This window comes from Bos taurus, chromosome 7, assembly GCF_002263795.3.
Source record: "Bos taurus isolate L1 Dominette 01449 registration number 42190680 breed Hereford chromosome 7, ARS-UCD2.0, whole genome shotgun sequence".
NCBI lineage: Eukaryota > Metazoa > Chordata > Mammalia > Artiodactyla > Bovidae > Bos > Bos taurus.
The window spans coordinates 47,392,075-47,418,973 of record NC_037334.1 but is presented as its reverse complement, the minus strand read 5'-3'; the positions used below and the strand labels follow the sequence as shown (position 1 = coordinate 47,418,973).

The 26,899-nt window shown below is 40.3% G+C and overlaps 1 protein-coding gene across 1 annotated transcript; it reads left to right on the top strand.

The window, feature by feature from the left end:
- The first annotated feature begins 14,889 nt into the window (after positions 1 to 14,889).
- LECT2 (leukocyte cell derived chemotaxin 2) lies at positions 14,890 to 26,677 on the top strand. The gene is made up of 4 exons (NM_174380.2): positions 14,890 to 14,937; positions 17,164 to 17,260; positions 18,909 to 19,054; positions 26,245 to 26,677. Exons 1-4 carry the CDS (start codon positions 14,892 to 14,894, stop codon positions 26,409 to 26,411), a joined length of 456 nt encoding a protein of 151 aa, NP_776805.1. The 5' UTR covers positions 14,890 to 14,891; the 3' UTR covers positions 26,412 to 26,677.
- The last annotated feature ends 222 nt before the right edge of the window (positions 26,678 to 26,899 follow it).

Below are 26,899 nucleotides of genomic sequence, written 5' to 3'. Positions count from 1 at the left end.
AAATAAGCTGTTTTTGAATAATAGATTTTTTAAGGATAATTATATCATTTTGGTTTTACATATTCATCTCACAAAAACATGACTGGTATGATGAAGCAAAAGCAAAATACAGTTGTTAACTCACTGATAGGTATACACACACAGTAGTTCATTCACATTATAAAAGAGATGGAACAGTTAGATGGTTCTTATGTTGAGCAGCAGTATGAAGACAACTAATACCTAAGACTGATAACATGACAGCTTCCATTTCTGGGCGGGATACTTTCTATGGGCCAGGTCCTGTGCTGAGTGGTTAGTATGCTTTATCTCACCAAACAGAAAAAGGTCCTATAGTTATCCCCAGGCTCAGCAGACAAAAGGATGGTGCAGGAAGGGTATGTCACTTGCCCCAACCCACATGGCCCTTGAGAAGTACAGCTGGGTCTTAAGCCCAGGTTGCCTGCTCCAGAGCCCATTCTTATAAGCCTGGGATTAAATGAAACGTATTGTGTTATGTGTATAACAGTAGTTAGAGCTGAGCTATCCCTGGTAGCTCAGCTGGTAAAGAATCCACCTGCAGTGCGGAGACCTCAGTTTGATTCCTAGGTGGGGAAGATCCCCTGGAGAAGGGATAGGCTACCCGCTCCAGTATTCATGGGCTTACCTGGTGGCTTAGATGGTAAAGAATCCACCTGCAAAATGGGAGATTGGGTTCAATCCCTGGGTTGGGAAGATTCCCTGGAGGAGGGCATGGCAACCCACCCCAGTATTCTTGCCTGGAGAATTTCCATGGACAAAGGAGGGTACAGTCCATGGGGTTGCAAAGAGTCACACACACACTATATTATGGTAACTTAGTCACGCACCTGGCATCTAATGAGCTACCAATAAAGGTAAAATGAAGGATATTTATACAAAAACAGACTAAAGCAAGTTGCAACTCACATACCTTCCACATGACTGACGAAGCCTGAGAAGACAGTTAAGGTAATGAAAGATAACCTGGTCAGGGGTCCCTTTTTGGTTCTACCTCTGACCTCCCTGGTAGCTCAGACGGTAAAGCGTCTGCCTACAATGCGGAAGACCTGGGTTCAATCCCTGGGTTGGGAAGATCCTCTGGCGAAGGAAATGGCAACCCACTCCAGTACTCTTGCCTGGAAAATCCCAAGGACGGAGGAGCGTGGTAGGCTACAGTCCACCGGGTCGCAAACAGTCAGACACGACTGAGCGACGTCACTCACTCACTGCTTCACAGTTATCCCTGGGGAGCATCCCTGGATCACTCCTTGAGAGGCTGTGTGGCTTTGGACTAATCACTTACCCTCTCTCGACTGACATTCTTCTGTCTGGAATGATTCCTAAACTTTCCCTTTGCTCTGAATTTCTACAACTTAAGTCACCTTTAAAATTTCGCCTGAGGAAACCAGTGCAGGAGCCCATGGAAGCTGAAAGCTTCCTTCACTATGTAGAAGAAGATTAACCGCCCTATTAAGAAAGAGAGCCAGGCACCGAAAGATCAGCATTTTCCACAAAGGATCAACTCTTGTTTCGATGGCAACTGGCTGTGGTAGCAAAACTGCAAGCTTCCAGAGTGGGCATGACTCAAAACCAGAGGGCCAGGGAAGACCTTTAGAAGAGCTGATGGAATCGAATTACGCCAACGACTTTCATAATCCTGCTCTGTGTGAGACCCAAGTGCGTCAGTCCAGATGGGAATCGCATGCAGGCTTTCTGTCGGGGGCAGAGGTGGAGGCTCCGAAGTCTGCTCCATGGCGCCCACTAGTGGAAGGCCACACTGTAGCGAGGCAGACTTGCTGGCTGCTGGGGTTCCAACAGCTCCACACTGTTTAAGCCCAAAGTCCACGCGTGCATCTCCTGACTAGGAAAACAGGAGAAAAAGGAAGTGCCTTGTCCAGGGCCATCAGCTAGCTAGAGACAGAGCTGACCTTTTGGCAGCCATTTTGGTCAACACGGAGAAGTTATCTTTTGGACAACCACCAATGGCTCTCTATCATACCTACCATTTCATATTTGTTGTAAGATCCTGATCGCCATATGAAAAGAAAGTGCAAACTTGCTCTATCCTTAACCCAAGAAATATAAAATGTCTGGACAAAGTCTTAGGTCTTCTGATTTTTGTCATTCAATGGCTGTGCAAATAAATGCTTGGGATCCCATAAATATTTTATTAATGAATATTTTATTGGAATCAGAACTCCCATGAATATTTTATTGGAATCAGAATTGTTCAGAGAGAAAAATTATATTGGAAGTAACAACTGACAGATACTTTGAACTTCTTATGAGTAACCAGGAGAGCATAGTACTAACTCTCAAATATAAAAAATCTGACAAAATCCACCAAGTCATCTCAAGTATTATGGTGTATGTGTGTGTGTGTTACTCAGTCAGTCACCCAGTCATGTCCAACTCTTTGAGACCCTATGGACCACAGCCTGCCAGGCTCTGTCCATGGGAAAGAGTGGGTTGCCATTTCCTTCTCTAGAGGATCATCCCAACCAGGGATTGAACCTCTGTGTCTTGTATTGCAGGCAGATTCTTCACCATCTGAGCCACCAGGGAAGCCCCCAAGTATGACAGTAGTAATGCCATTTATTTTCTGGATAATTAACAATACTTGAAACATTAAGAGTATCTGTGTTCAAACAGTGTTTAACCATGTTAGGAAAATAAAAGCAGCATGTGACTCAATTCTTATATCCTGAGAAGCTGCACATCTTCACAAGGAAATGAGATATACACAGTGTATACAGTATGTGACTGTAATTCTGAAATAAATTAAATGCCCCAGAGAAAAGTTTGGAGGGAGTCTCAAGAAGGGCTACTGACAAATCTAGAAACAGCTAGAACTTCATGGAGCTGACAGGACTTGAGACAGGACTCCCAACCTTAAAGGATGGGAGGGGCACTGAAGTAGAGGGAAAGGAAGACAAGCGTTCAGAAAAGGGAAACACACAAGGATGCAGGGTGGTGGCTGAGGCAGGAGGAAGTTCCACAGAGAGAAAGAGGGTGTTCAGAGCAGTCCTGGCATGGCTCATCGCATCGTGACTTTAGTTTCCCAAACCTCTCCCAATCCCTAGCTGGCTTCTCTCTTGCCTCTCTATCCAGGCTAGATCTCACAGTCGGCCTTTCCAATCAAGGTTGTCAACTCTATGCTTTAGCTATCTTGGGGCCTCCCTCTGCTCCCAGTCCTGGGCAGTCAGACACTCCTGGGGCATCACAGAGACTGAGCTCCTGGGTCCCAGCTGCTTGGCAATCTTTTTCTTCATTTCCCATTTATCAGTGACCAGTCCAAACCACGTTCAATCTCATTCTTGCGGACATTTCCTTGCCACCCTCACATTTTCTATGCCTCTCGTCTCAGAAGATTGAGGCTGTTCTACATGGGCTCCAACATAACTTGTCCCCCTTGAAAATGTTTCTTTATTGCCACTTATTCTCCTTCCATGTTCCAGATCACCCCCTCACCTTCACACATCACATCCTCAGGTTTATACTATAATTAGGTTCTTTGCTCCTGGTGGCTCAGAGGTTAAAGCATCTGCCTGAAATGCGGGAGACGTGGGTTTGATCCCTGGGTCAGGAAGATCCCCTGGAGAAGGCAATGGCAACCCACTCCAGTACTGTTGCCTGGAGAATCCCATGGAGGGAGGAGCCTGGTAGGCTACAGTCCATGGGGTCGCAAAGAGTCGGACACGACTGAGCTACTTCACTTCACTTCTTCACTTTGGTTTCATGTAGCAGATTTCTGCTTCAAAAACTATGGGGCAGAAAATCTTTTTTTAACTAATCTTTTTTTTTTTTTGCTCTTAAATGATAAAGTGGAGCAGTGTATTACTTGCTATTTGTTATGAAATGCGGGGACTGCAGGCTAACCTCAATGCACGCTCCCTCCCGTGAGTCTGTTTGCTCCGCACGTGCCCACTCTTGGCTCTAACAGCCCTTCTGTTTCTCTATGATTTGGCACTGGCAAAACAGAAGGATGTGCCGCGTGCTCACAAAATGCGAAACATGCTAATGAGACGTGGGAATCGGGGATTTTCCCCTCTCTGGCTCCATCATTTTCATTATGTCTTATTTCTTCTCTAACTCCTCATCAAAGGTCTTAAATTGAACAGACTATAAGAAAAGTTTTCAGTGAGACTGTAATTGAGTACATAAAGTGTCCATAAATTAAACCAACAGAATGAAATTTTCTGAAGTCCCTTGAAAGCTCCCACGGCATGCCAAGCTTTCCTTCTGTCCTGGTTCAACTCTTGGAAGTCAAACCAGAGTTAATTTTTTAATTCCTGAAGCAATGGCGCTACAATGTTGTGCTAGTTAATCTTATATATCAACTTGGACAGGTCATGGTACTCAGATATTTTGTCAAAAGACTATATACATGTCTCTGTGAAGGTATATTTTAGATTGACACTTAAAACAGCAGACTTTGAGTAAAGTAACTTACTCTATAATGTGGGAAGGTCTGAGTCAATCAGGTGGAAGACTTTGAGAGAAAAAAGATAGAGGTATCTAAAGAAGGTACCTTAGGTACCTGCCCTCAGACTCCCCTGGACTCCAACCTGTAGCATCAATTCATTCCTGAGTCTCCATCCTGCCCACCTGTCCTGGAGATTCTGGAGTTGCCAGCCTCCATTACTACATAAGTCAATTCCTTAAAATAACATACACTCTCTCTTTTAGAATATAGTATGGAAGTGGTAGTTTAGCTGCTGAGTCATGTCTGATTCTTGTGACCCCCATAGACTGTAGCCTGCCAGGGTCCTCTGTCCATGGGATTTCCTAGGCAAGAATACTGCAGTGGGTTGCCATTTCACATTCTTGGGGATCCTTCCCGACCCAGGGATCAAACTCTGGTCTCCTGCATTGCAGGCAGTCTCCTGCATTGCAGGCAGATTCTTGACCGACTGAGCCAGCAGGGAATCCCATAGCATACAGAGGGTTATTTTATATATATATAGAAAAAAATATATTGTTATTTTGTGTACACACCTCCCCCCTTACTGGTGCTGTTTCTCTGGAGAATCCTAATAAAAGTGGATATCCTTTTGTTAATTGCAGACAGAAAACAACATCTCCAGCAGAAAACAACATCTCCAGTCCTACTTTCCAGGCTAGGACTGTTTTACTTTCCCTGAAAAGTTCTATTTACCCTGCTGTCTGGCAAAGGTTTAGGTAGAGTCATCTAGTCTGAAGGTCACACTCTCTGTCCTTTATGTCTATCAGGTCCAACCAAGTTCCTTTCTTTGATAGTTCCTATTTAGCAATAACAGGAAAAAATTGTTTTATGTCTCTGGTACATGTTCTGATAAAACAATTTAAAAGTAAAATTTGAAAACACAAGTGTATCTAGTCTTTGCACAAATATCTAAACACCCAACTCCCCTGTCCTCTCTCACAGCATCCAACACAAGTATTCCTGCAGCAATTCCAGATCTCCCTAGAATGAAATAAAATTTTAAAATTCCATTTTTTTATTAGAAATAAGCAAACAGTGGGATTAGTCTTGATTTACAAGGCCGTCTGAAACGCTTCATGGGCTCGGCCAATGACAGGACCATCAACACTCCCCCTACACGTTTCCCTCCACCTACACCTGCACTCCCCCTCATTCTCACATCCAGGGCTGACCCCTCCATGCTCTCAAGTCTTTCCTGGCTTGCCTGCCTCTTTAATCATCTTTGCATTCTCACAGCACTTAGCTGAGTGCCTTGTACAAACCACTCACTAAACACGAGCTAGAGTTGTTGAACAGTGAAGCAGTGCTGTAACTTTGAGAGCTATTTATGTTGGCAGTTCCTTTTTTAGAAGGTATCAGTAGCTAGAGAGACAACGCAGTCCCCAAACAGGAGAGCATCATTCCTTCCATTGTCATAATTCATTTATTACTCAGTTTAAGATGTTCAGCTGTTCTGAGTCAATCTGAACAATGGCGCCAAGAATGTGTGTGTTGTAACCTCTGGCAACACTCTGTGTCTGTGTGTGGTGCAATTTCAGGGTTCAAAGCTCAGTGGGCCAGTCGCATCTGTTTACCATTGCTTGGGGTAATCTCGGTCTTTGTTTCCTTAGGTGGCCCTGGGATGTTTGCTTTCTGTTGGTCAAAGTACTAGCAGATGGTGAAACTGGGTGAGGAAATATGCCCACTGTGGGTCTGTAAGTATTTGATAGAGTGAGGACCATCTATTGACTGGGCTTAGTACATTCTGGAAACTTAAAATCAAATGGTCAGTTCTGACACAAAACTCTCTGGCAGGATTTTAAAATCAAGAGACTCTCATTTGAACGAGCAGATTTAAATAAAGAATAGGTTTTTTGCATATTTGTATCCAGTGAGATACAGAACAGCTTCACTGGTAAAAGTTCAAGTCCAATTTAAATCTCAAAGGCTAGAATGATCTTGTTTTGCATAGATGACCACCACTGTCTTTTAGCTACAAAGGTATGCAAGAGACAGAGAATCAGTTGGTTTGCAAGTGCTCTTGAGAGCAATCTTGGGTAAAATATTAATGGCTGTGAGCAGAGAAGGCAGACATGGTAAATTAAGAGTTGTGAGGCGCAGCCTTCTCATTTTTGACCCTCTGCCCTTAGCACACAGTAGACAGAAAAAAGGAGGACCTTTACATTCCTCATAGGTATAAGCATTTTCCCAGGGTCATGGCCATACAACTTCATGTAGGGACTGTGCACAGAGAACAACCAATAGATACTTAGGAAAACCTGACATTCCACATACCAGACAAAGACTATAAATCAGCTACTTTAAATAATCAAAGAACTAAGGGAAATCATGTATAAAGAAGTAAAGTATGAGAACAATGTCTCAACAAATAGAGAATTTCAATAAAGAACAGAAACTACATGTAAGAGAACCAAATAAGAATTCTAGGGTTGGAAAACACAATTACGGAATTAAAAAATTCTCTAGAGGGGCTCGAAGAAGATTTGAGCAGGGAGAAGAAGGAATTAAAGAGACTTGAAGATAGGTCAATTGAGATGATCCAGTCCAAGAAACAGGAAGAAAAAGGAGTGAAGAAAAATGAACTTAGAGGTTTAGAGAACCGTGGGGAACCCCCAAGAACACCAGCGTATGCACAACGGAAGTCCCAGGAGGACAGGGGAGAGATAGAAAGGGGGAGAAAGAATATTTAAAGAAATAATAACTGAAAGTTTATCAAATTGGATGAAAAACATTAACCCACACACCCAAGAAGATAAACAAAATCCAGATAAGATAAACTCAAAAATGCAAAGATTGGACACATCATAATCAAACTTTCAAAAAACAAAGCCAAAAATAGATTCTTGAAAGCAAGAGGAGAGAAGAAATTCTTCACAAACAAGGAATTCTTAGAGAGGCTAACAGTTGATTTATCATCAGAAATCATGGTGGCCAGAGGCAGTGGTATGATACAGAAGAAACATATCAAAAGTACTAAAAGAAACTTGTCAACCAAGAATTCTGTATTTGGCATAATTATCCTTTAAAGAGCCTCTTGATTAAAGTGAAAGAGCAAGTGAAAAAGTTGGCTTAAAATTCAACATTCAGAAAACTAAGATCATGGCATTTGGTCCCATCACTTCATGGCAAATAGATGGGAAAACAATGGAAACAGTAAGAGACTTTATTTCAGGGGGCTCCAAAATCACTGCAGATGGTGACTGCAGCCATGGAATTAAAAGATGCTTGTTCCTTGGAAGAAAAGCTATGACCAACCTAGAAAGCATATTAAAAAGTAGAGACATTACTTTACCAACAAAGGTCCGTCTAGTCAAAGCTATGGTTTTTCCAGTAGGCATGTATGGATGTGAGAGTTGGACTCTCACATCCAGTCTTCTAAAGAAAGCTGAGTGCCAAAGAATTGATGCTTTTGAACTGTGGTATTGGAGAAGACTCTTGAGAGTCACTTGAACTGCAAGGAGATCCAATCAACCCATCCTAAAGGAAATCAGTCCTGAATGTTCATTGGAAGGACTGATGCTGAAGCTGAAACTCCAATACTTTGGCCACCTGATGCGAAGAACTGACTCATTGGAAAAGACCCTGATGCTGGGAAAGATTGAAGGCAGGAGGAGAAGGGGACGACAGAGGATGAGATGGTTGGATGGCATCATTGACGCAATGGACATGAGTTTGAGTAGGCTCCGTGAATTGGTGATGGACAGGGAGGACTGGTGTGCTGCAGTCCATGGGGTCACAAAGAGTTAGACACGACTGAGCGACTGAACTGATTGATCCTTTAAAAAATGAAGGATAAAAAAAGTGAAGGATAAGTTTAGACTTTCCTAGGTAAAAACTGAGAGAATTTGTTACTAGCAGATCTGCTCGAGGGAAATGTTATGGAACTCCTTCAAGCTGAAATCAAAGGACACCAGACAGTAACTTGAATCTCTGGAAAAAAACAGAGTGTACTGACAAAACTACAAAAGTAAATAAAGCAGCAAATATAAATCTGTATACTGATGAGCATACAATGTATAAAGGTATAAGTTATATGACAAAGCACAAAGGAAGAGGGAAAGAGTGGAGCCATACAGGGACAAAGTTTCTGTATACTACTGTAGTTAATTCGGTATTAATCTGAACTAGATCATTGTGAGGTAATTTATAATCACCAGGGCAAGCACTAAGGAAATAAATCAAAAGTATACAGCAAAAGAAATGACAAGGATGGGATTTCCCTGGTGTTCCAGCAGCTAGGACTCTATGTTCCCCAAGCAGGGAACCAGAACCCCCTGGTCAGGGAACTAGAACCCACACGCCACAACTAAGAGTTCCCACTGCACCAAGAAATGGCAAGGAAATTATAAAGTACAATAGAAAATACTGATTGACCACAAAAGAAGGCAGTAAACAGACAGATTAAAAAAGACTGTTTTCAGATTAAATGAACTTGTATATAGACAATTCTAAGGAATTCATAAAAAAAATCTGTAACAGCTAAGAAACTAATTTGGCAAGCTCACAGGATACAAGACATATATACAAAAAGCAGTTGTGTTTCTATATATTAGGAATGGAAATGGTACTGATGAACTTATTTTCAGGGAAGGAATAGAGATGCAGATAAAGACAACAGACTGTGGACACAGTGGGGGAAGGACAGTGTGGGACGAATGGAGAAAGTAGCACTGACATATACACACTGCTGCTGCTGCTGCTGCCAAGTCGCTTCAGTCGTGTCCCACTCTGTGTGACCCCAGAGACGGCAGCCCACCAGGCTCCCCATCCCTGGGATTCTCCAGGCAAGAACACTGGAGTGGGTTGCCATTTCCTTCTCCAATGCATGAGAGTGAAAAGTGAAAGTGAAGTCGCTCAGTCGTGTCAGACTCTTAGCAACCCCATAGACTGCAGCCTACCAGGCTCCTCCATCCATGGGATTTTCCAGGCAAGAGGACTGGAGTGGGGTGCCATTGCCTTCTCTGATATACATAGGTGGTTAGAAGTTGCAATATAATGCATGGAGCACAGCCAGACACTCTGATGATTTAAAGGGGTGGGATGGGGTGAGGGGAGGAAGGCTCAAGAAGGAGGTGATATATGTATAATTATGGCTGATTTGCATTGTTCTCCAATTAAAAAATAAATTAAAAAACAATTTCATTTATAATGGCATCAAAAGGAATAAAACACTTAGTAATACACTTTACTAAAGAAGTGAAAGATATATACCCTGGAACTGCAAAACTTATTGAAAGAAATTAAAGAGAACCTAAATAAATGGAAAGACACCGCCACCGCCCCCCCCCACCATGTTCAAAGGTTGTAAGACTTTACAATGTTAAAATGGCAATATTCCCCCAATTGATCTACAGATTCAACTCAATCTCTATAAATTTCATCTACCTTTCAATTTTGTTCAGAAACTGACAAGATGATTCTACAATTAACATTGAAATTCAAAGGATCCAGAATAACCAAAACAATTTTGAAAAAGCAGAAAAAGCTGGAAGACTCATACTTCCAGATTTCAATATTTATGATAAAGCTAAAAATCAAATCTGTGTGGTACTTCCATCAGATCAGATCAGTTGCTCAGTTGTGTCCGACTCTTTGCGACCCCATGAATCGCAGCACGCCAGGCCTCCCTGTCCATCACCAACTCCTGGAGTTCACTCAGACTCACGTCCATCGAGTCAGTGATGCCATCCAGCCATCTCATCCTCTGTCGTCCCCTTCTCCTCCTGCCCCCAATCCCTCCCAGCATCAGAGTCTTTTCCGATGAGTCAGGATATATATATAGGTCAGTGAAATAGAACTGAGAGTCCAGAACAGCCAAATTCATTTGGGCAAGGGTTCCAATAAAATTAAATGGGGGAAACAACAGTCTTTTTAATAAATAATGTTGAAAGAACTGGCCACCTACATACAAAAAAATATAAATTTGAACCCTCTACTTCATCCCATACAAAAAAGTTAACTTGAAATGGATCAAAAACCTAAATGCAAGAGATAAAATTCTAACATTATTAGAATAAAACATAGGCATAAATCTTCACGACTTTGGATAACCATTTCTTATATATGACATCTAAAGCATGAGTAGCCAAAGCAGGAGGAAGATATATTTAACCTCATTAAAACTAAAAACTTCTATGATTCAAAGGACACTGTCAAGAAAATGAAAAGACAACCTACATATGGGAAAAGAGTATTTGCAAATCATCTGTCTAACAAAGATTTTGTGTCCAGAGTATATAAAGAACTCTTACAACTCAACAATAGAAAGATAAATAATCCAATTAAAAACTGGGCAAAGGATTTAAATAGACATTTAAAAGACAAAGGAAATAGACAAAAGGGCAAAAAGCACGTGAAAAGATGTTCAGCTTCATTAGTTACGAGAGAAATTCAAGTCAAAACCACAACTATATACTACTTTATATCCACTAGGATAGCTATAATTAAAAAGACAGATAATAACAGGTGTTGGTAAGGATGCAGAGAAATTGCAACTCTTAGTGCTGGTAGGAATGTAAACTGATGTAGCCACTTTGGAAAACCATTTAATAGTTCCTCAAAAAGCTAAATACAGAGATACCATATGACCCAGCAATCCCGCTCTTAGGTATATGCCCAAGAGAACGGAAAACATATGTCCAGACAAAACTTGTACACGAATGTTCATAGTAGTGTTATTTGTAATAGTCCAAAGTGAAGATAATCCAACTGCTCATCAACTGATGAATGGGGAAACAAAACATGGTCTGTTCATTCAATGGAATATCATCCAGTCATAAAAAAGAAATAAAGTACTCACACATGGTAAAATGTGAATGAACCTTGAAAACATTCTGCTAAGTGAAAGAAGCCAGACATGAAAAAATCACATATTCTCTGATTTCATTCATATAAAATACCCAAAACAAGCAGGTTCAGAGAGTGAAAAAGTAGACTAATAGTTGCTAGGGGCTGGGGAAAGTAGGAAATGAGGAGTCACTGCTCATGTGTCAGGTTTTTTGTTTGGGGGTGATGAAAATGCTCTAGAATTAGATAGAGGCGTGAGTATATGATTTTGTGAATACACTAAAAAACCACTGAATTATGCATTTTAAAAGGGTAAATTTTATGATATGTGAAGTCTCAATTTAAAAAAAGATCAAGCTATGTCAGCAGACATAAAACATGCATGATATTTCTATGTATATAGATATACACAAAACTATAGTTGTCAGGTGATTAGCAACTACAATTTCATCTGCACTCTTGTTTCTTCCTTGCCATGTAACATCATAATTCATGGGGTCTAGGGTTTAGTATGTAAATTTGAGGGAGGGAGTTATTCTGTGTATCACACAGAATAACACTTAATAAATGTAAAAGGAATGATGTAAATAGAAAAAAGTATGTTGTTTTATTCCTCTTCCTTTTGCCCCATTTCCAAATCCAAAAGAAATATTGACAACCTATGTCACCATGCTTATCCTCTGGCTTTTTGTGTTATCTGGCCCCCCTGCAAGTAATCCTGGTTGAAAAACATGGGCCTGGGAAGCCAGGAAGGAAATCAAGGAGCAAGATGTTTATAAACCCATTTGGTGTCACTCAAAGAGGATACATTTTCTAGTCCATTTTATCATGGAAAAGGAAAGATTTCTGACTAGATGGTACGGTTGGTTGGAAAACCACTTAAAATTGTATCTTTTCTGTTCTCATTCCACATTCATCAAGCCACTTTGCCGAGGGTTTTAACACCAAGAGAGCACATCCTCCCATTAGAGAGGAGTCATCTCTGTTGAAAATCATCTATTAAGATAGCTAGCTAGCTATCATCTATCGATCTCTGTGTTTAGCTTCCTATAATCTGATGAACTCGAATCATTCTCCCTGAGTCAAAGTCTTAGACAACAAAAAGACTAAGGGTCAGACTCTGGATTAAGGGAAATTTACCTCAATCAAGGATGATAAGTAGGTTTTTATATGCTAACCGACCATACTAGCACCATGATCTTGGACTTTCAGACTCTAGAACCGTAAGAGATAAATTTCTGTTGTTTATGAGCCATCCCATCTCTGGTGGTCTGTATAGCAGCCCAACAGACCAAGATGAACACAAACTATTAACATACCAGAATCAATTTGTTCATAACCTCCTGCCATTTGGCCAGCATTATCACTTTGCTATTTCAGCACATGTTCACCACCTACCTCATCAGAAGCAGAAGGTAGAGTTATAGAGAAGCAGAGACAGGACAGGAGACAATTGAGCCTTGCAACTGGGTGAGAGGCTGGCAGGCTACAGTCCACAGGGTCACAAAGTGTCGGACATGACTGAGCGACAACACACTTACATGACTTTATCTCAAGCTTTTCTAACAAGAGATGAGACTAATGTGCTGAAACTAACTTAGTTCATATCAATAAAGGAAAAGAATAGTTTTATCACCACTGCCCTCAAATTTTAATTATAGTGAGTTTTGAATTTCTCCTCATCACGGGTTTCTCTACCTTTAGTGAAATGTTAAGAAAAAAAATAAAAAGATCAAGGCATGAGGTACAGGTCGGGGCACAGTTTGTGGGGGTGGGGGTGGTGTCAGGGGGCTGGGGGTGAGTAGGAGAGAAATGTGAAAGCAACTTACAGTGCTGGTAGCTGACTACATCTTGCGAAAGTTAAATATCCATAATTGTAGCCCAACAAGAATTTGTAATTCCACATGTATTTCTTTATGAAGTATAGCTTAGAGAAGATAAAGCTGTCTATTAACAGATCAGTGTTACTAATCAAAAGGTTTCTACCGTGTAGCAACCATCTGACCGTACCTTATAATCACTGGCTATACAAAAGAACAATGACTGTGCCTTCTGGTCCTGAGAGCCCATTGCAGAATGGACACTTGCCAGCTCTGTTCAGAACAAATCTTCAGTTAGCCGGCTTATAAACAACATTTGCTTTAATTCCCATATTATTTCCTTAAACATAATGAGTTTAATTATTGTATTCAGTAATTAACATTATAATTATTGGAAGCTGGTAATTTTTTGATGTAAATTTAGGAATATGGTTTAAGTAATTTAACATGCTGATTCCCATCATGATGTTTTTAAAATTGTCAGTTAACACCTAGACAAATTTAATTCAACATGTTCTCCATTCTAGTTACAAAGAAATTGTTAGGTATACTTTAGACTGGGCTTCCCTGGTGGCACTAAATGTAAACAACCTGCCGATGTAGGAGACATAAGAGACGCAGGTTCCATCCCTGGGTCAGCCCACTCCAATATTCCTGCCTGGAGAACCCCATAGACAGAGGAGCTTGGTGGGCTACATCCATAGGGCGCAGAGTCGGACATGACTGCAGTGACTTAGCACAGCACAGCATACTTCCTATCAGGGATTCACAACTTTGGAATGATGAACGTTTAGGGCCAGATAATTCTTTGCCCTGGGGTATGTTCTATGTCTGGTATGATGTTTAGCAGTAGCCCTGGCCTCTGCCCACGATGTTCCAACAGCGTCTGTGTAGCAGTAACGACCAAAAACATTTCTAGACACTGCCAAGTGTTTCCTGGGGGACAAAATTATTCCTGGTGAGAACCACTGCTGTGGATAAATGACCAATGCCTAAGAGAGAATCTCTTTAGATGATTCGAACACAGCAAAACTTCCCCTCTTCCCCATAGGTTTGAATCCCAAATCTGTTACGTCCTCCCCATGTGATCTTGAGTGAATTCACCTAATCAAACTGTGCCTTTGTTTTCTCTTCTGGAAAACTGGAATGACAATATATATTCCAACTGCTATTATACTCCATCGTATATCATTCATCCTTTTCTCTACTTATGGGTACTGTGGATGTTAATTTTTCATTATTACAAACAAGCAAACATCTAAAGTCACATATTTAAAGAAAGATAATTTTCTCAAAATTATAAAAGTATTTGCAAACATTACACAGATAAAATTAACTGATCCTCCAAAAAAACCCAAGGGAAATACTAAAAAATATACTATAGAAGGTCATACATTATCAATCTTCTTTTCTGAAACATACCCTATCCAGGGAATGAAAGACAGATCTACTAGCAGACAATATTAAATATTCATTTTTTCATGTGGATATCCTCCCACCAGTAACAGCCCAGAGAAAAGCCACTCTTCACCCAGCCTTATCACTTCTGTTAATATTTAGTCAGCATTTCCAATAAAGCTAGCTTTTTCAGATGAAAAGCTTTTACGTAGGTCCTACATAGCTGTCCACAGAGTATTAAAATCTGACTCCTTCCATTCTCGTAAATTTTTGGGTCTTGTACCAAATTGAAGATATGAGAGATGCAGAATTCTAAGGTTAAATAGCTAGATAATACTAATTCAGACTGGAATATTCTTCACAGAGTGTGTGGGGGCAAGCCTAAGGGTCAAGGAAGAAGCATTCTAGAGAGACAAAGACAAATGTTTTCCACAGGAACCCTCCTTCTGGCTGCTCTGATTTCACCTGGTAAGTCAAAATTACTGTCTTAGAATCCTGGCTGACTTTTAAAAATTGATTCCAAGGATAGATTCGAAAGTCATTAACATTACAACCACAACAGAAACTTGTATATTTGGTTATTAACAGTGGAATAGGAAGCAAAGCTTAAACAGAGACACCAACGCAGAGAACGAACATACGGACACCAAGAGGGTAATGGCAGGGTGGGATGAATTGGGAGATTGAGAATGACATATATCTACTACCATGTATAAGACAGAAATCGAATGAGAACCTACCGTACTGCACAGGGGAAAAGCAGCTTTGTCTGTGTGTAGGACACACACTGTTAACTTTAGAAACGCATTCCAATAAACACTAGGTGCTGACATGCATCATTTGATTCTGCTTATATGAGGTAACTAGAACAGTCAACTTCATAGAAGGCATACTGGCGGATGCTGTCGGGGGTGGGGGGCAGTGAGGGGAGTGGGGAGTTGTTGTTTACTGGGGACAGAGTTTCCATTTAGGAAGGTGAACAAGTTGGAAGTTGGATGATGAAGAGTTGCACAACAATATGAATGTACTTCGTGCCACTGAAATGCACAGTTAGATATGGTTAACACAGTCTGTTTTATGTTATGTGACTTTTACCACAATAAAAAAAAATTTTTTTTTTAAAGCAGAAAAGGAAGAATACACAAGGTCAAGAGTGGTTATCAATGACTTCCACCTGAATGTTCTATTTCTTTAATGAGAGAAGCAGAAAAGAAAAAACAATCTTAGTTTGGAATTAATTGGAACAAAATTAGAAAATAAAGTTTGTATGAGAATCTGATTTAGAAAACCCCTGACACAAAAATTGGTATGGATTAGGATAAGGGGACGGAGAAGGCGATGGCACCCACTCCAGTACTCTTGCCTGGAAAATCCCATGGATGGAGAAGCCTGATGGGCTGCAGTCCACGGGGTCTCGAAGAGTCAGACACGACTGGGCGACTTCACTTTCACTTTTCACTTTCATGCATCGGAGAAGGAAATGGCAACCCACTCCAGTGTTCTTGCCTGGAGAATCCCAGGGATGGGGAGCCTGGTGGGCTGCCGTCTATGGGGTCGCACAGAGTTGGACACGACTGAAATGACTTAGCAGCAGCAGCAGCAGGACAAGGGGAACACTCCCCTATCATAGCAAAAGAGCAAATGAATACATTAATAAACTAATATATGCCTCAATTCTGAAGGATAAATATTAGGGCCAAAGTGACTTGACGCTTGGTCCAAAGGCATAATATACCTTTTAGAGGTATATTCAAGAATATGCTTAATGGTCATATTCTGTAGCTTCTTTTCATAACACATATATTAATGAATAGCAAAATACCTTTAAATATAATCAACAACCAAATTAGCAGATTCCTGCTTTTGCTTCCATTTTTGTTAGTTTGCTTTGAAGTAAAACAATGAGTTTCTTAATGCAACTCTCTGTGAATATAAATAATTAGAAATCCAGGAAACAATTTAAAGGAATATTTATCAAGTGCTTACTCTAATAACGAGAAGTTGCACGGAAAGTTTGCACAAAATACATGAAGACAGCCAGCCCCCTCCCTCCATGTTTTACGGCTTCTCAATTTTTCAAGTAATTGTTATTACTCACTTCCTCACCTTCTCTTCACACTCTGCTCTAGGCTAAATTAGTTTGACATGTTCTTATTTCTAAGAATCTCCTCTTCTATGTCAGTGGATATGAAAGAGATCCATTTAGTGTTAAATACACTTTGCTAACTCATAGTTTGTTTTTCCTTCAATTCAAACATCTTGGATCAAGACTAAAAATAAAGAACATTTCAAAGTTACTCTAGAATCATTTCTTTGAGCCATGTTGTTCAATTATTTTGTTTAACCTAAACATAGAGGGCCCCACGCCAAGTCATAAGCAAAGAAAAATTTTAAAGCACCATCTACAACATTGTTCGGCGGATAATATAAAACAAATAATAACAATAAAGGTGAGTGCTTGTAAATAAACTTACAAATACTCTACACGTCAGAAAACAAACTTCCACGGCCATGGAAAAAAGGGCCATTTTACAGCTGAATCAGGAGTTAAAGGCAGGCCACCCCATAAACTACAGAAAAAATCAGAGAAAAAGTATAATGAAAAGAATTTTTGAATCTGCTGGGAGACATGAGGGTAATGGATATTGGGAATACGTGGTCAGGAAACCTGCTTCTCATGTTTTTCCTTTTCAGCACTGGCTGGACCATGGGCTATTATATGTGCTGGCAAGTCTTCCAATGAGATCAGGACATGTGATGGCCATGGCTGTGGCCAGTACACGGCTCAGAGGTAATGGGGTTTCACACACACACTCTTTCAGCTCAACCTCTTTGCTCAGTGTCCTCGCTGTAAGTTTCCACAAGTGCTCACCATCCTTTCCCTTCTGACGGCAGGAAAATTCAGAGGCAAAACCAGTTGCATTACCATGTCTGGAGCAACTTCCAAGAACAGGGCTTCAGATGTGGGCTCTGAATTGAGAACAGAGCACTGAATAAGGACCACAGAGAGGAGAGCTGTGTTTTCTCTCTCAATGTTTTCATATGTTGACTCATCTCACCTGGCTTTTCCAAAGTGAAAACCAAACTTTACCATCCCATTTTATAGAAGAGGAACTTGAACTGGGGCACCAAAGGGCTGAGGGACCTGCCAAACACAGTGAAGGTGGTTGAAGGCTGGGGAACTAGGATTCAGGCTTTTAGCTCTTGTTGCCAGCAGACTGTGGTGTTACTGACCCAGGCTTTGGGAGGTAAATACCAAAGGCTGGCCCTAAGCAGGTAATCTCTTCCAGACGGTGAGGGACATACTATGAATGTTCAACAATTCCCAGTACTACTTAGGGAGTGCCACTTTCTGATGAAATAGCAACATGTCCAACTGCATTTGGAGAGGGAAATGGCAACCCACTCCAGTACTCTTGCCTGGAAAATCCCATGGACAGGGGAGCCTGGTGGGCTACAGTCAATGGGGTCACAATGAGTCAGACACGACCGAGTGTGTATATCCCATGGACAGGGGAGCCTGGTGGGCTACAGTCAGTGGGGTCACAATGAGTCAGACACGACCGAGTGTGTATAGCACACGCACCAACTGCATTACCAATCACCACTCTAATCACAGAACTCTCACTCACACAGATACTATTCACAAAGCAACCTCACATACATGGAATAGGGCTGAGAAATGGGACACAGGGGGAAATGGCCCCTGAATTGCCAAAACTCAGGCTCAATCAGTCCATAAACCCTACAGTTTGTGCACTTGACTCATTCAATAACTTACTGGCTCCTCACGTGGAACCTGCTCTATGTTGTTATACACATAATGCTAACAATCCTGGTGAATCTGACTTTTAGGAGGCCTATTAGAAGGAGAAGAGCCTGGTAAGAGCAGGAAGAGTGAGGACTGTTAGAGACAACCTCAGGAAACCTTACAACCTGGGATCGTTTTCCATTTGTGCTCCACAGAGTTTAATAAATGCAGGAGCTATCAGTCACCATATTAAAATGTCATACACAATAAATGATGTGTATGGATCACTGAGAGATAAAAAAGACTATGATTCTTCTTATAAAATAGGTTCCCATAAAAAGTCAACTCTTTTCTAAGTGGTCTTATAGATGTAAAGATTCGGGTATCTATAACATTTACTTACATTGATTGCCTCATCTCCCCCAGATGCCATATATTAATAATGGCTAACATTTTTTTTTAAACACTTCTTGTGTACCAAATACTATCTTACGTGCTTTAACCTTTACAACATGATTATGAATACCTGCGGAGAGGGAGGTGAAAACTGACTAAACAGAGTGAGGAAACCTGGGACATCCCAACATTTTTGATACCCTGGACTGGGAACAGTGGGTTAACCCCTGTTCCTGGGCAATAAAAATCCCAGGGCAGTTCTTCAGTCTGTTCATTCTTATTTACATCCTAGAAATCAGAAGCTTCACCAGGGTGTAGATGTCTTGTGCTCAGATGGCTCTACTGTTTACGCACCTTTCACCGGAAAGATCATGGGCCAGGAGAAACCTTATAAAAACAAAAATGCCATCAATAATGGTGTTCGGATCTCTGGAGGAGGTAAGAAGTGGTGTATGTACCTGGGGCATATAGTGGAGATCTCTGATGCTTACTTCATGTGTATTCTATACAGAGAAGTTGCATTCTTCTTTCAAAGGAACAAAACCTAGGAACTAAAGGACAAGGGTACTGTACTAAAAGAGCCCACACATTTTCCAAGATGTTTCACCACTTTCCCTACAGTCATCTTTTTTATACATACACTCCCCACCTAGCTCTATACCTGACTGGGGCACTTTCCTCCTGAGGTCCACATGGCTTTGCTTAATATTCTCCAAGCAAAATCACTTTCAGCAATATTAGCTATAATGAATGGATGCTTTCATTTACCAGTTCCACAACTGGAAAATGTTGGCATTTCTGCAAGAGTTTATGTGAACTGTTTTCAAATGTTCAGCTGTACATGTGTCTAGTGGTCAAAGTAAAGTCCAAAGCTGTAAAGAACAATATTGCATAGGAACCTGGAACATTAGGTCCGCGAATCAAGGTAAATTGGATGTGGTCAAGCAGGAGATGGCAAGATTGAACATAAACATTTTAGGAATCAGTGACGGGAATGGTCAAATTTAATTCAGATGACCATTATACCTATTACTGTGGGCAAGAACCACTTAGAAGAAATGGAGTAGCCCTCATAGTCAGAAAGAGTCTGAAATGCAGTACTTGGGTGTAATCTCAAAAACAACAGAATGGTCTCAGTTGATTTCCAAGACAAACCATTCAACATCACACTAATCCAAGTCTATGCCCCAACCACTGATGCTGAAGAAGGTGAAGTTCATCAGTTCTATGAAGACTGACAAGACCTTCTAGAACTAACACCAAAAAAAAGATGTCCTTTTCATCACAGAGCACTGGAATGCAAAAGTAGGAAGTCAAGAGATACCTGGAATAACAGGCAAGTTTGGCCTTGGAGTACAAAATGAAGCAGAGCAAAGGCTAACAGAATATTGTCAAGAGAATGCACTGGTCATAGCAAATTCCCTTTTCCAACAACTCAAGAGACAGCTCTACACATGGACATTACTAGGTAGTCAATACGAAAATCTGATTATGTTCTTTGCAGCCAAAGATGAAGAAGTGCTATACCATCAGCAAAAACGAGACCTGGAGCTGACTGTGGCTCAGATCATGAACTCCTTATTGCAAAATTCAGGCTTAAATTGAAGCAAGTAGGGAAAACCAGTAGGCCACTCAGATATGATCTAAAGCAAATCCCTGATGATTATACAGTGGAAGTGACAAATAGATTCAAGGGATTAGATCTGGAGACAGAATGCCTGAAGAACTATGGACTGAGGTTTATAACACTATATAGGAGGCAGTGACAAAAACAATCCCAAACAAACAGAAGTGCAAGAAGGCAAAGTGGTTGTCTAAGGAGGCCTTACAAATAGCTGAGAAGAGAAGAGAAGTGAAAAGCAAAGGAGAAAGGCAAAGATAATCTCAACTGAGTTCACGGTTCAGAGAATAGAAAGGATAAGAAGGCCTTCTTAAATGAATAATGCCAGGAAATAGAGGAAAATAGAGAAATAGAGGAAAAATAAAATGGGTAAAACTAAAGATCTCTTCAAAAAAAAAGGAGATATCAAGGGAACATTTCATGCAAGAATGGGGCGTGATAAAAGACAGAAACAGTAAGCAAAACCAGAAGAGATTAAGAAGAGGTGGCAAGAATACACAGAAGAACTAAACAAGAAAGGTCTTGATGACCCAGATAATCACGATGATATGGTCTGCCTAGAGGCAGACATCTTGGAGTATGAAGTCAAGTGGGCTTTACGAAGCATTACTAAAAACAAAGCTAGTGGAGGTGACAGACTTCCAGCTGAGCTATTTAAAATCCTAAAAGATGATGCTGTTAAAGTGCTGCACTCAACATGTCAGCAAATTTGGAAAACTCAACAGTGGCCACAGGACTGGAAAAGATCAGCGTTCGTTCCAGTCCCAAAGAAGGACAATGCCAAAGATAGTTTACACTGCTGTACAGTTGCACTCATTTCACATGCTAGCAAGGTTATGCTTAAAATCCTTCAAGCTAGGCTTTAGCAGTACATGAACCAAGAACTTTCAGGTGTACAAGCTGGGTTTCGAAGAGGCAGAGGAACCAGGGATCAAATTGCAAACATTTGTTGTATCATGGAGCAAGAAAGTGAGTTTCAGAAAAACATCTGCTTTATTGACTAGGCTAAAGTCTTTGACTGTGTGGCTCACAATGAACTGTGGAAAATTTTTAAAGAGATGGGAATAATAGACCACCTTACCTGCCTCCTGAGAAAGCTGTATGTGGGTCAGGAAGAAACAGTTAGAACTGGATATGGAACAACTGACTGGTTCAAAATTGAGAAAGAAGTATGACAAGGCTATGTATTGTCACCCTGCTAATTTAACTTATATGCAGAGTATATTATGTGAAATGCCAGGCTGGATGAATCACAAGCTGAAATCAAGATTGCTGGGAGAAATATCAACAACCTCAGGTATGCAGATGACACCACCCTTATGGCAGAAAGTGAAGAGGAACTAAAGAGCCTCTTGATGAAAGTGAAAGAGGAGAGTGAAAAAACTGGCTTAAAACTCAACATTCAAAAAACTAAGATCATGGCATCCAGTGCCATCACTTCATGGCAAAGAGATGGGGAAAAGCTGTAAACAGTGACAGATTTTAATTTTCTTGGGCTCCAAAAATCACTGTGGATGGTGACTGCAGCCATAAAGTTAAAAAAAAACACTTGTTCCTTGAAGGAAAACTGAGACAAACCTAGACAGTGTATTAAAAAGCAGAGATATCACTTTGCCAACAAAGGTCCATATAGTCAAAGCTATGGCTTTTCCAGTAGTCATGTAGAGATGTGATAGTTGGACCATAAAGAAGGCTGAGCGCTGAAGAATTGATGCTTTTGAACTGTGGTGCTGGAGAACTCTTTAGAGTCTCCTGGATTGAAAGGAGATCAAATCCTGAAGGTAATCAACTCGGAATATTTATTGGAAGGACTGATGCTGAAGCTGAAGCTCCAATAGTTTTGCCACCAGGAGCGAAGAGCCGACTCAATGGAAAAGATCCTGATGCTGGGAAAGATTGAAGGCAAAAGGAGAAGAGGGTGACAGAGGATGAGATGGTTAGATAGCATCACCAATTTAATGGACATGAATTTAAGCAAACTCTGGGAGATAGTGGAGGACAGAAGGGCCTGGTGTGCTACAGTCCAAAGGGTCACAAAGAGTGGGACACAACTTAGCAACTGAACAAAAACATTTTCAAAAGCTCTATGTTCTAGGTAAAGTCAGGTCTCCTGGTACTTCAGGTCCTAGGCTTCTTATTTGGTGTTTTAAATCTATTGCAATAGAACATACATACAGCAAAGTGCACGAAGCAAAAATGGCTGGCTCAATGAATTTTCACAAAGTAAGCACACCAGGGCAACCTGCTGATTACACTATTTCAAGAAAAAGTACAACAGCAGCAGCCCAGAGACCCCTTGTACTACCTTTTAGGTTTTGTTTTTTTTTTGCCTAGTTTTTGAAAATGATTTAAATAGAATTAAACAGCATGCACTCTTTTGAGTGGGGGCCTTCTTTTATTACCATGATGTTTGTAAGATTCATTCATGTTTGTGAGGTTCATTCATCATTATTTACCTATAGTATCCATTGCATGCATGTGTGTTTATTTATTTAATCATGCTCTAAATGGACATTTGGGCAGTATCCAGTTTCAGGCAATTAGGAAAATGCTACTATGAACTTTCTAGTACATGTCTTTTCATGAACATAAATTTGCATGCCTGCTGGGGGTGGGTTTAGTGACACTCCTCTCACCAAGGCCATGAGAAACACTTTGCTAAGGAGCCCAAGACTTTAAGGAGCGATCTGGAGGCTATCTTCTCTAGGCTTGAAATAAGAGAAACCACTGCCATTGAAAGGACTCCACTGAGCAGTCAAGGTTGGCATGGCTACCCAATGGGGAGCAGAGGTCAAACAGTCATCAGATGCATCAGAATCAAGGATCTATGGCACTGTCTGCTTAATCACGGTGACCTAGAACCAATACATGGGCAGTGTACTAAAGCTTTATTTGATTTGTATAAAAGGAAACACTCTAGGTCTGATGAACAAAAAATTCTGACCTCGATCAATTCTGGGTCTGAAAATCTTCTCCCAACGCTATCAACTGATTCCCAGACTTGAGTCAGTTTACAGTCCAGGGGCTCTCTTGAATGAAAGGGAGGCTGAGCCTTTCTAAGGAAGGGCTGTCACAAAAGCCAAAAATTTATACTATAAGCCTTACTTTATAGCTGTTCTCAAAGGGACTTGCTCTAGCCTTTTAGCAGGATGACTGCACACTGGAGATGAAGACACTTAAAGCTGACACTAATTCCTAAAGACACAAAAGGCCACTGCGGTCCCTGATTAGGGCTTATGCAGTCAGGTGATCAAGACAGTTTTTCGCTAGGGTCCATCTTACAAGTGGACCAAGTGCATCCACATGACCCCCTTGTAGTAACTTCCCCAGTCCAGAACGCATAGCTGGAATCAATATACTCAGCAACTGGCAGACACTAGAGGAGTGGAGTTGCTGGGTCACTTGGTAGATGTATCTGCACCCTTAGCAGATACTGCCACCTGGTTTCCCAAAGTGGTGCTATTCATTCACACTCCCATGAGGTGTGTGTGAAAATTCCAGTTGCTCCATACACAATACTTAGTGTTATCTGCTTTTCTCATTTCAGTCATTCTCATGAGTGTGTAATGGTATCTCCTTTAACTTTAATCTGCATTTCATATTTATTGATATTTTTCATATTTATTGATAACATCAATACTGTCTTTTGTGAAGTGCCTCTTCACATATTTTGCAAAATGCCCAGTGTTTTAGAGGTATGTGGGAGCTTTTTGTGTATTTTGGACATAAATTCTTTGCCAAATATGTATTATAACTATCTTCTCCCATCTTCTGGGCTCCTTTTTTAACTTTTCAAATGTTGTTTTTTAATAAACCAAAATTATTATTTTTAATGCAGTCCAATTTAGTAGTATCCTCCTTTACTGTTAGCACATTTTTATTACCTGTTTAAGACACATTTGCCCATCCTGAAACCCTAAAGATATTCACCCTAGGCTTTTGTCCACAAGCTTTATTGCTTGACCTTTCACATTTAGATTTATAATCCATCTGGAATTGGCTTTTCTGTAAGGAATGAAGAATCAAATTCTTCTCCCATATAGATAACTGACTCCATACCATTAACTTGCCAATACCGTTTTCTCCTCACTGCACAAAAGTATCTTGTCATAAATCAAGGTCTGCATATATGTGGGTCTGTTTATGGTCTTTCTACGGTGTTTCGTTGGTCAGTTGGTTAATCTTCCAGCAGTACTGCACTGTCTTAATTATCTTAGCTATAAAATACACCTTGATCTCTTAATAGTATAAATCTTCCAACTTTGCTCTTTTTTTCAGATTGCCTTGGCAAGTCCTGGGTTATCTGAATTTCCAAATAAATTACAGAAGCAGTTTGTCAATCTCCACCAAAAATCTTGCTGGGTCTTGGATTGGGTTTGCATTGACTATACAGATCCAACTGAGAAGAATTGATGTCTTAGAAGTAATGGATCTTCCAATCAATGAGCATGTTATATCTTCCATTTATTTAGGTCTTCTTGCACTGCTATACTGGAGAAGGCAATGGCACCCCACTCCAGTACTCTTGCCTGGAAAATCCCATGGATGGAGGAGCCTGGTAGCCTGCAGTCCATGGGGTAGCAGAGGGTCGGACACGACTGAGCGACTTCACTTTCACTTTTCGCTTTCATGCGTTGGAGAAGGCAATGGCACCCCACTTCAGAGTTCTTGCCTGGAGAATCCCAGGGACGGGGAGCCTGGTGGGCTGCCGTCTCTGGGGTCACACAGAGTCGGACACGACTGAAGCGACTTGGCAGCAGCAGCAGCACCCTTGGACATATTCTGTTTAACTTATGTATATAAGATGTAGCTTATGGATTTCACTTAGATTTTCTACAGCAGTACTGTCCACCAATAGTATAATAAAAGCCACATATGTAATCTTAATTTTCCGGCATCCACATTAAGTAAAAAGAAACTATAACTTAATTTTAATATTTTAAGATCTCCAAATTATTGTCATTTCAAAATGCAATTAATATGAAATTAGTAATGTTTAACTTTGGAGGGGCTACTGTCTTCAAAATCCAATGTGTATCTTGTAAAGTGCATCTAATTCAAATTAGCTACATTTCAAGTGTCGACTAGTCAGTGGATGGCAGCTACTGTGCTGGACAGGATGCACCTATAGCCCTGCCTATGCTTTCTGTCCACCCGACCGGTTTGCACTGACACCAAATGTGTTGGAGTCTTCTACTACTGCTGGGTTTCTATTTCTCCTTGTGTCTCCTGTAATCTCTCCTTTACAGGATTTTTGTGTTATATAATGATTTCTGTGTCATTGAGTGCCTGGATAGTTTTAACTATTTTATCTTCGTTGGATTTAGCATTATAATTGTCATTCTTTGTCTGGCTTCAATGCTTTTTGGCCTGAAGGTAACAAGATCATAACCCTTGCTTTCCCTTTCCTTCCATTTGCAAGGTAAATCTTTCCCAGCCTTGAATTTTTATACCTTTTCAGTGACTGTCTAATTGTATACAGCACAGACTTTCATTTTGATTTTCAAGCCAATATGAAAATCTTTTTAATACATGAATTAACATTTATAGATACAACTCATATATTTGGTCCCGGCACTGTTATTATTTTATAATTATGGTATTACAATGGTATTATTTCTATTTCTCTGACAGGTCTTTTTTTCTTCTGGTATTTAGAAAGCTTTGTATTCTTGTGCCTGTTATTATTTCTACTTTGCTTTGTTTTTAAAAGTGTTTTATCAGAATCTGTCTTGAAGTTGACATTGTTCTGGGTCAATTTTTTCAGCTAGCTGGTGTTTCTCAGCTATTCGTCAATGCCTTTTTAAAGTGATTTGAGTCTATTCTTCCTTCAGCATCTTGTAATTTTAGTCTTCATTTCTGATATGATTGTGTCATTTTCTTCTGTTCGCTCATTGAGTTCAATCAATCATCCTTTCTTTTTTTTCATTTCTGCTCTTTAATGAAAACTTCTGATTCAAGGCTACTAAAACCTAGATAATGAATAATTTTACTTCTTTTCTTTCAGGTTTCTGCATTAAAATGTTCTACATCAAGCCAATTAAATATAAAGGTTCTATCAAGAAGGGAGAAAAACTGGGCACTCTGCTGCCCTTGCAAAAAGTTTACCCTGGAATACAATCCCACATACATATTGAAAACTGTGACTTGAGTGATCCTACTGTCTACCTATAGATGGAGGACAAGCCGATCTTCTAAAAAGACAGCCATCTTCTTCAAACCTAGGCACCTATCCTGCTTTTCAACAAATTTGTGCTCAAATAGAAACATGATGAATGAAAGAGAGAAAAAAGCATTTTGATTTCAACTCATTGCCACTTTGATGTTTTGAAGGTCAGTTCATTTCTCAGGTCTGATCTGTAACCTATGGGATCAGGGATGTGTTTTTTCTAAAAGATTTCTCAGTTCTAAATAAATAGGAGAAACAAACATACAAATTCAAACTGGTGCCAACAGCAATGTTGACATTTCTAAAACTAGCTTTCTGCTTGAAAATATTTAAAAAACCTTAAGTGTTTTTAGGGCACAAGATTAGAGTGTTGTACAATGCTAGACACATAAAAGTTCATAAATACCAAGTGAATAAACTCAAGGCTTCTTTTGAGTTGAGGCAGTAAAGAATTTCAGGAATACCCTTAGGTTTTGGTATTGGTATACCCAAT

Bases quoted from the DNA above. Each gene is read 5' to 3' on its own strand.
- LECT2 (NM_174380.2), top strand. From the start codon at position 14,892: ATGTTTTCCACAGGAACCCTCCTTCTGGCTGCTCTGATTTCACCTG. The intron at 17,261-18,908 runs GTAATGGGGTTT...TTTACATCCTAG, and splicing joins GGCCAGTACACGGCTCAGAG to AAATCAGAAGCTTCACCAGG. The intron at 19,055-26,244 runs GTAAGAAGTGGT...CTTTTCTTTCAG, and splicing joins TGTTCGGATCTCTGGAGGAG to GTTTCTGCATTAAAATGTTC.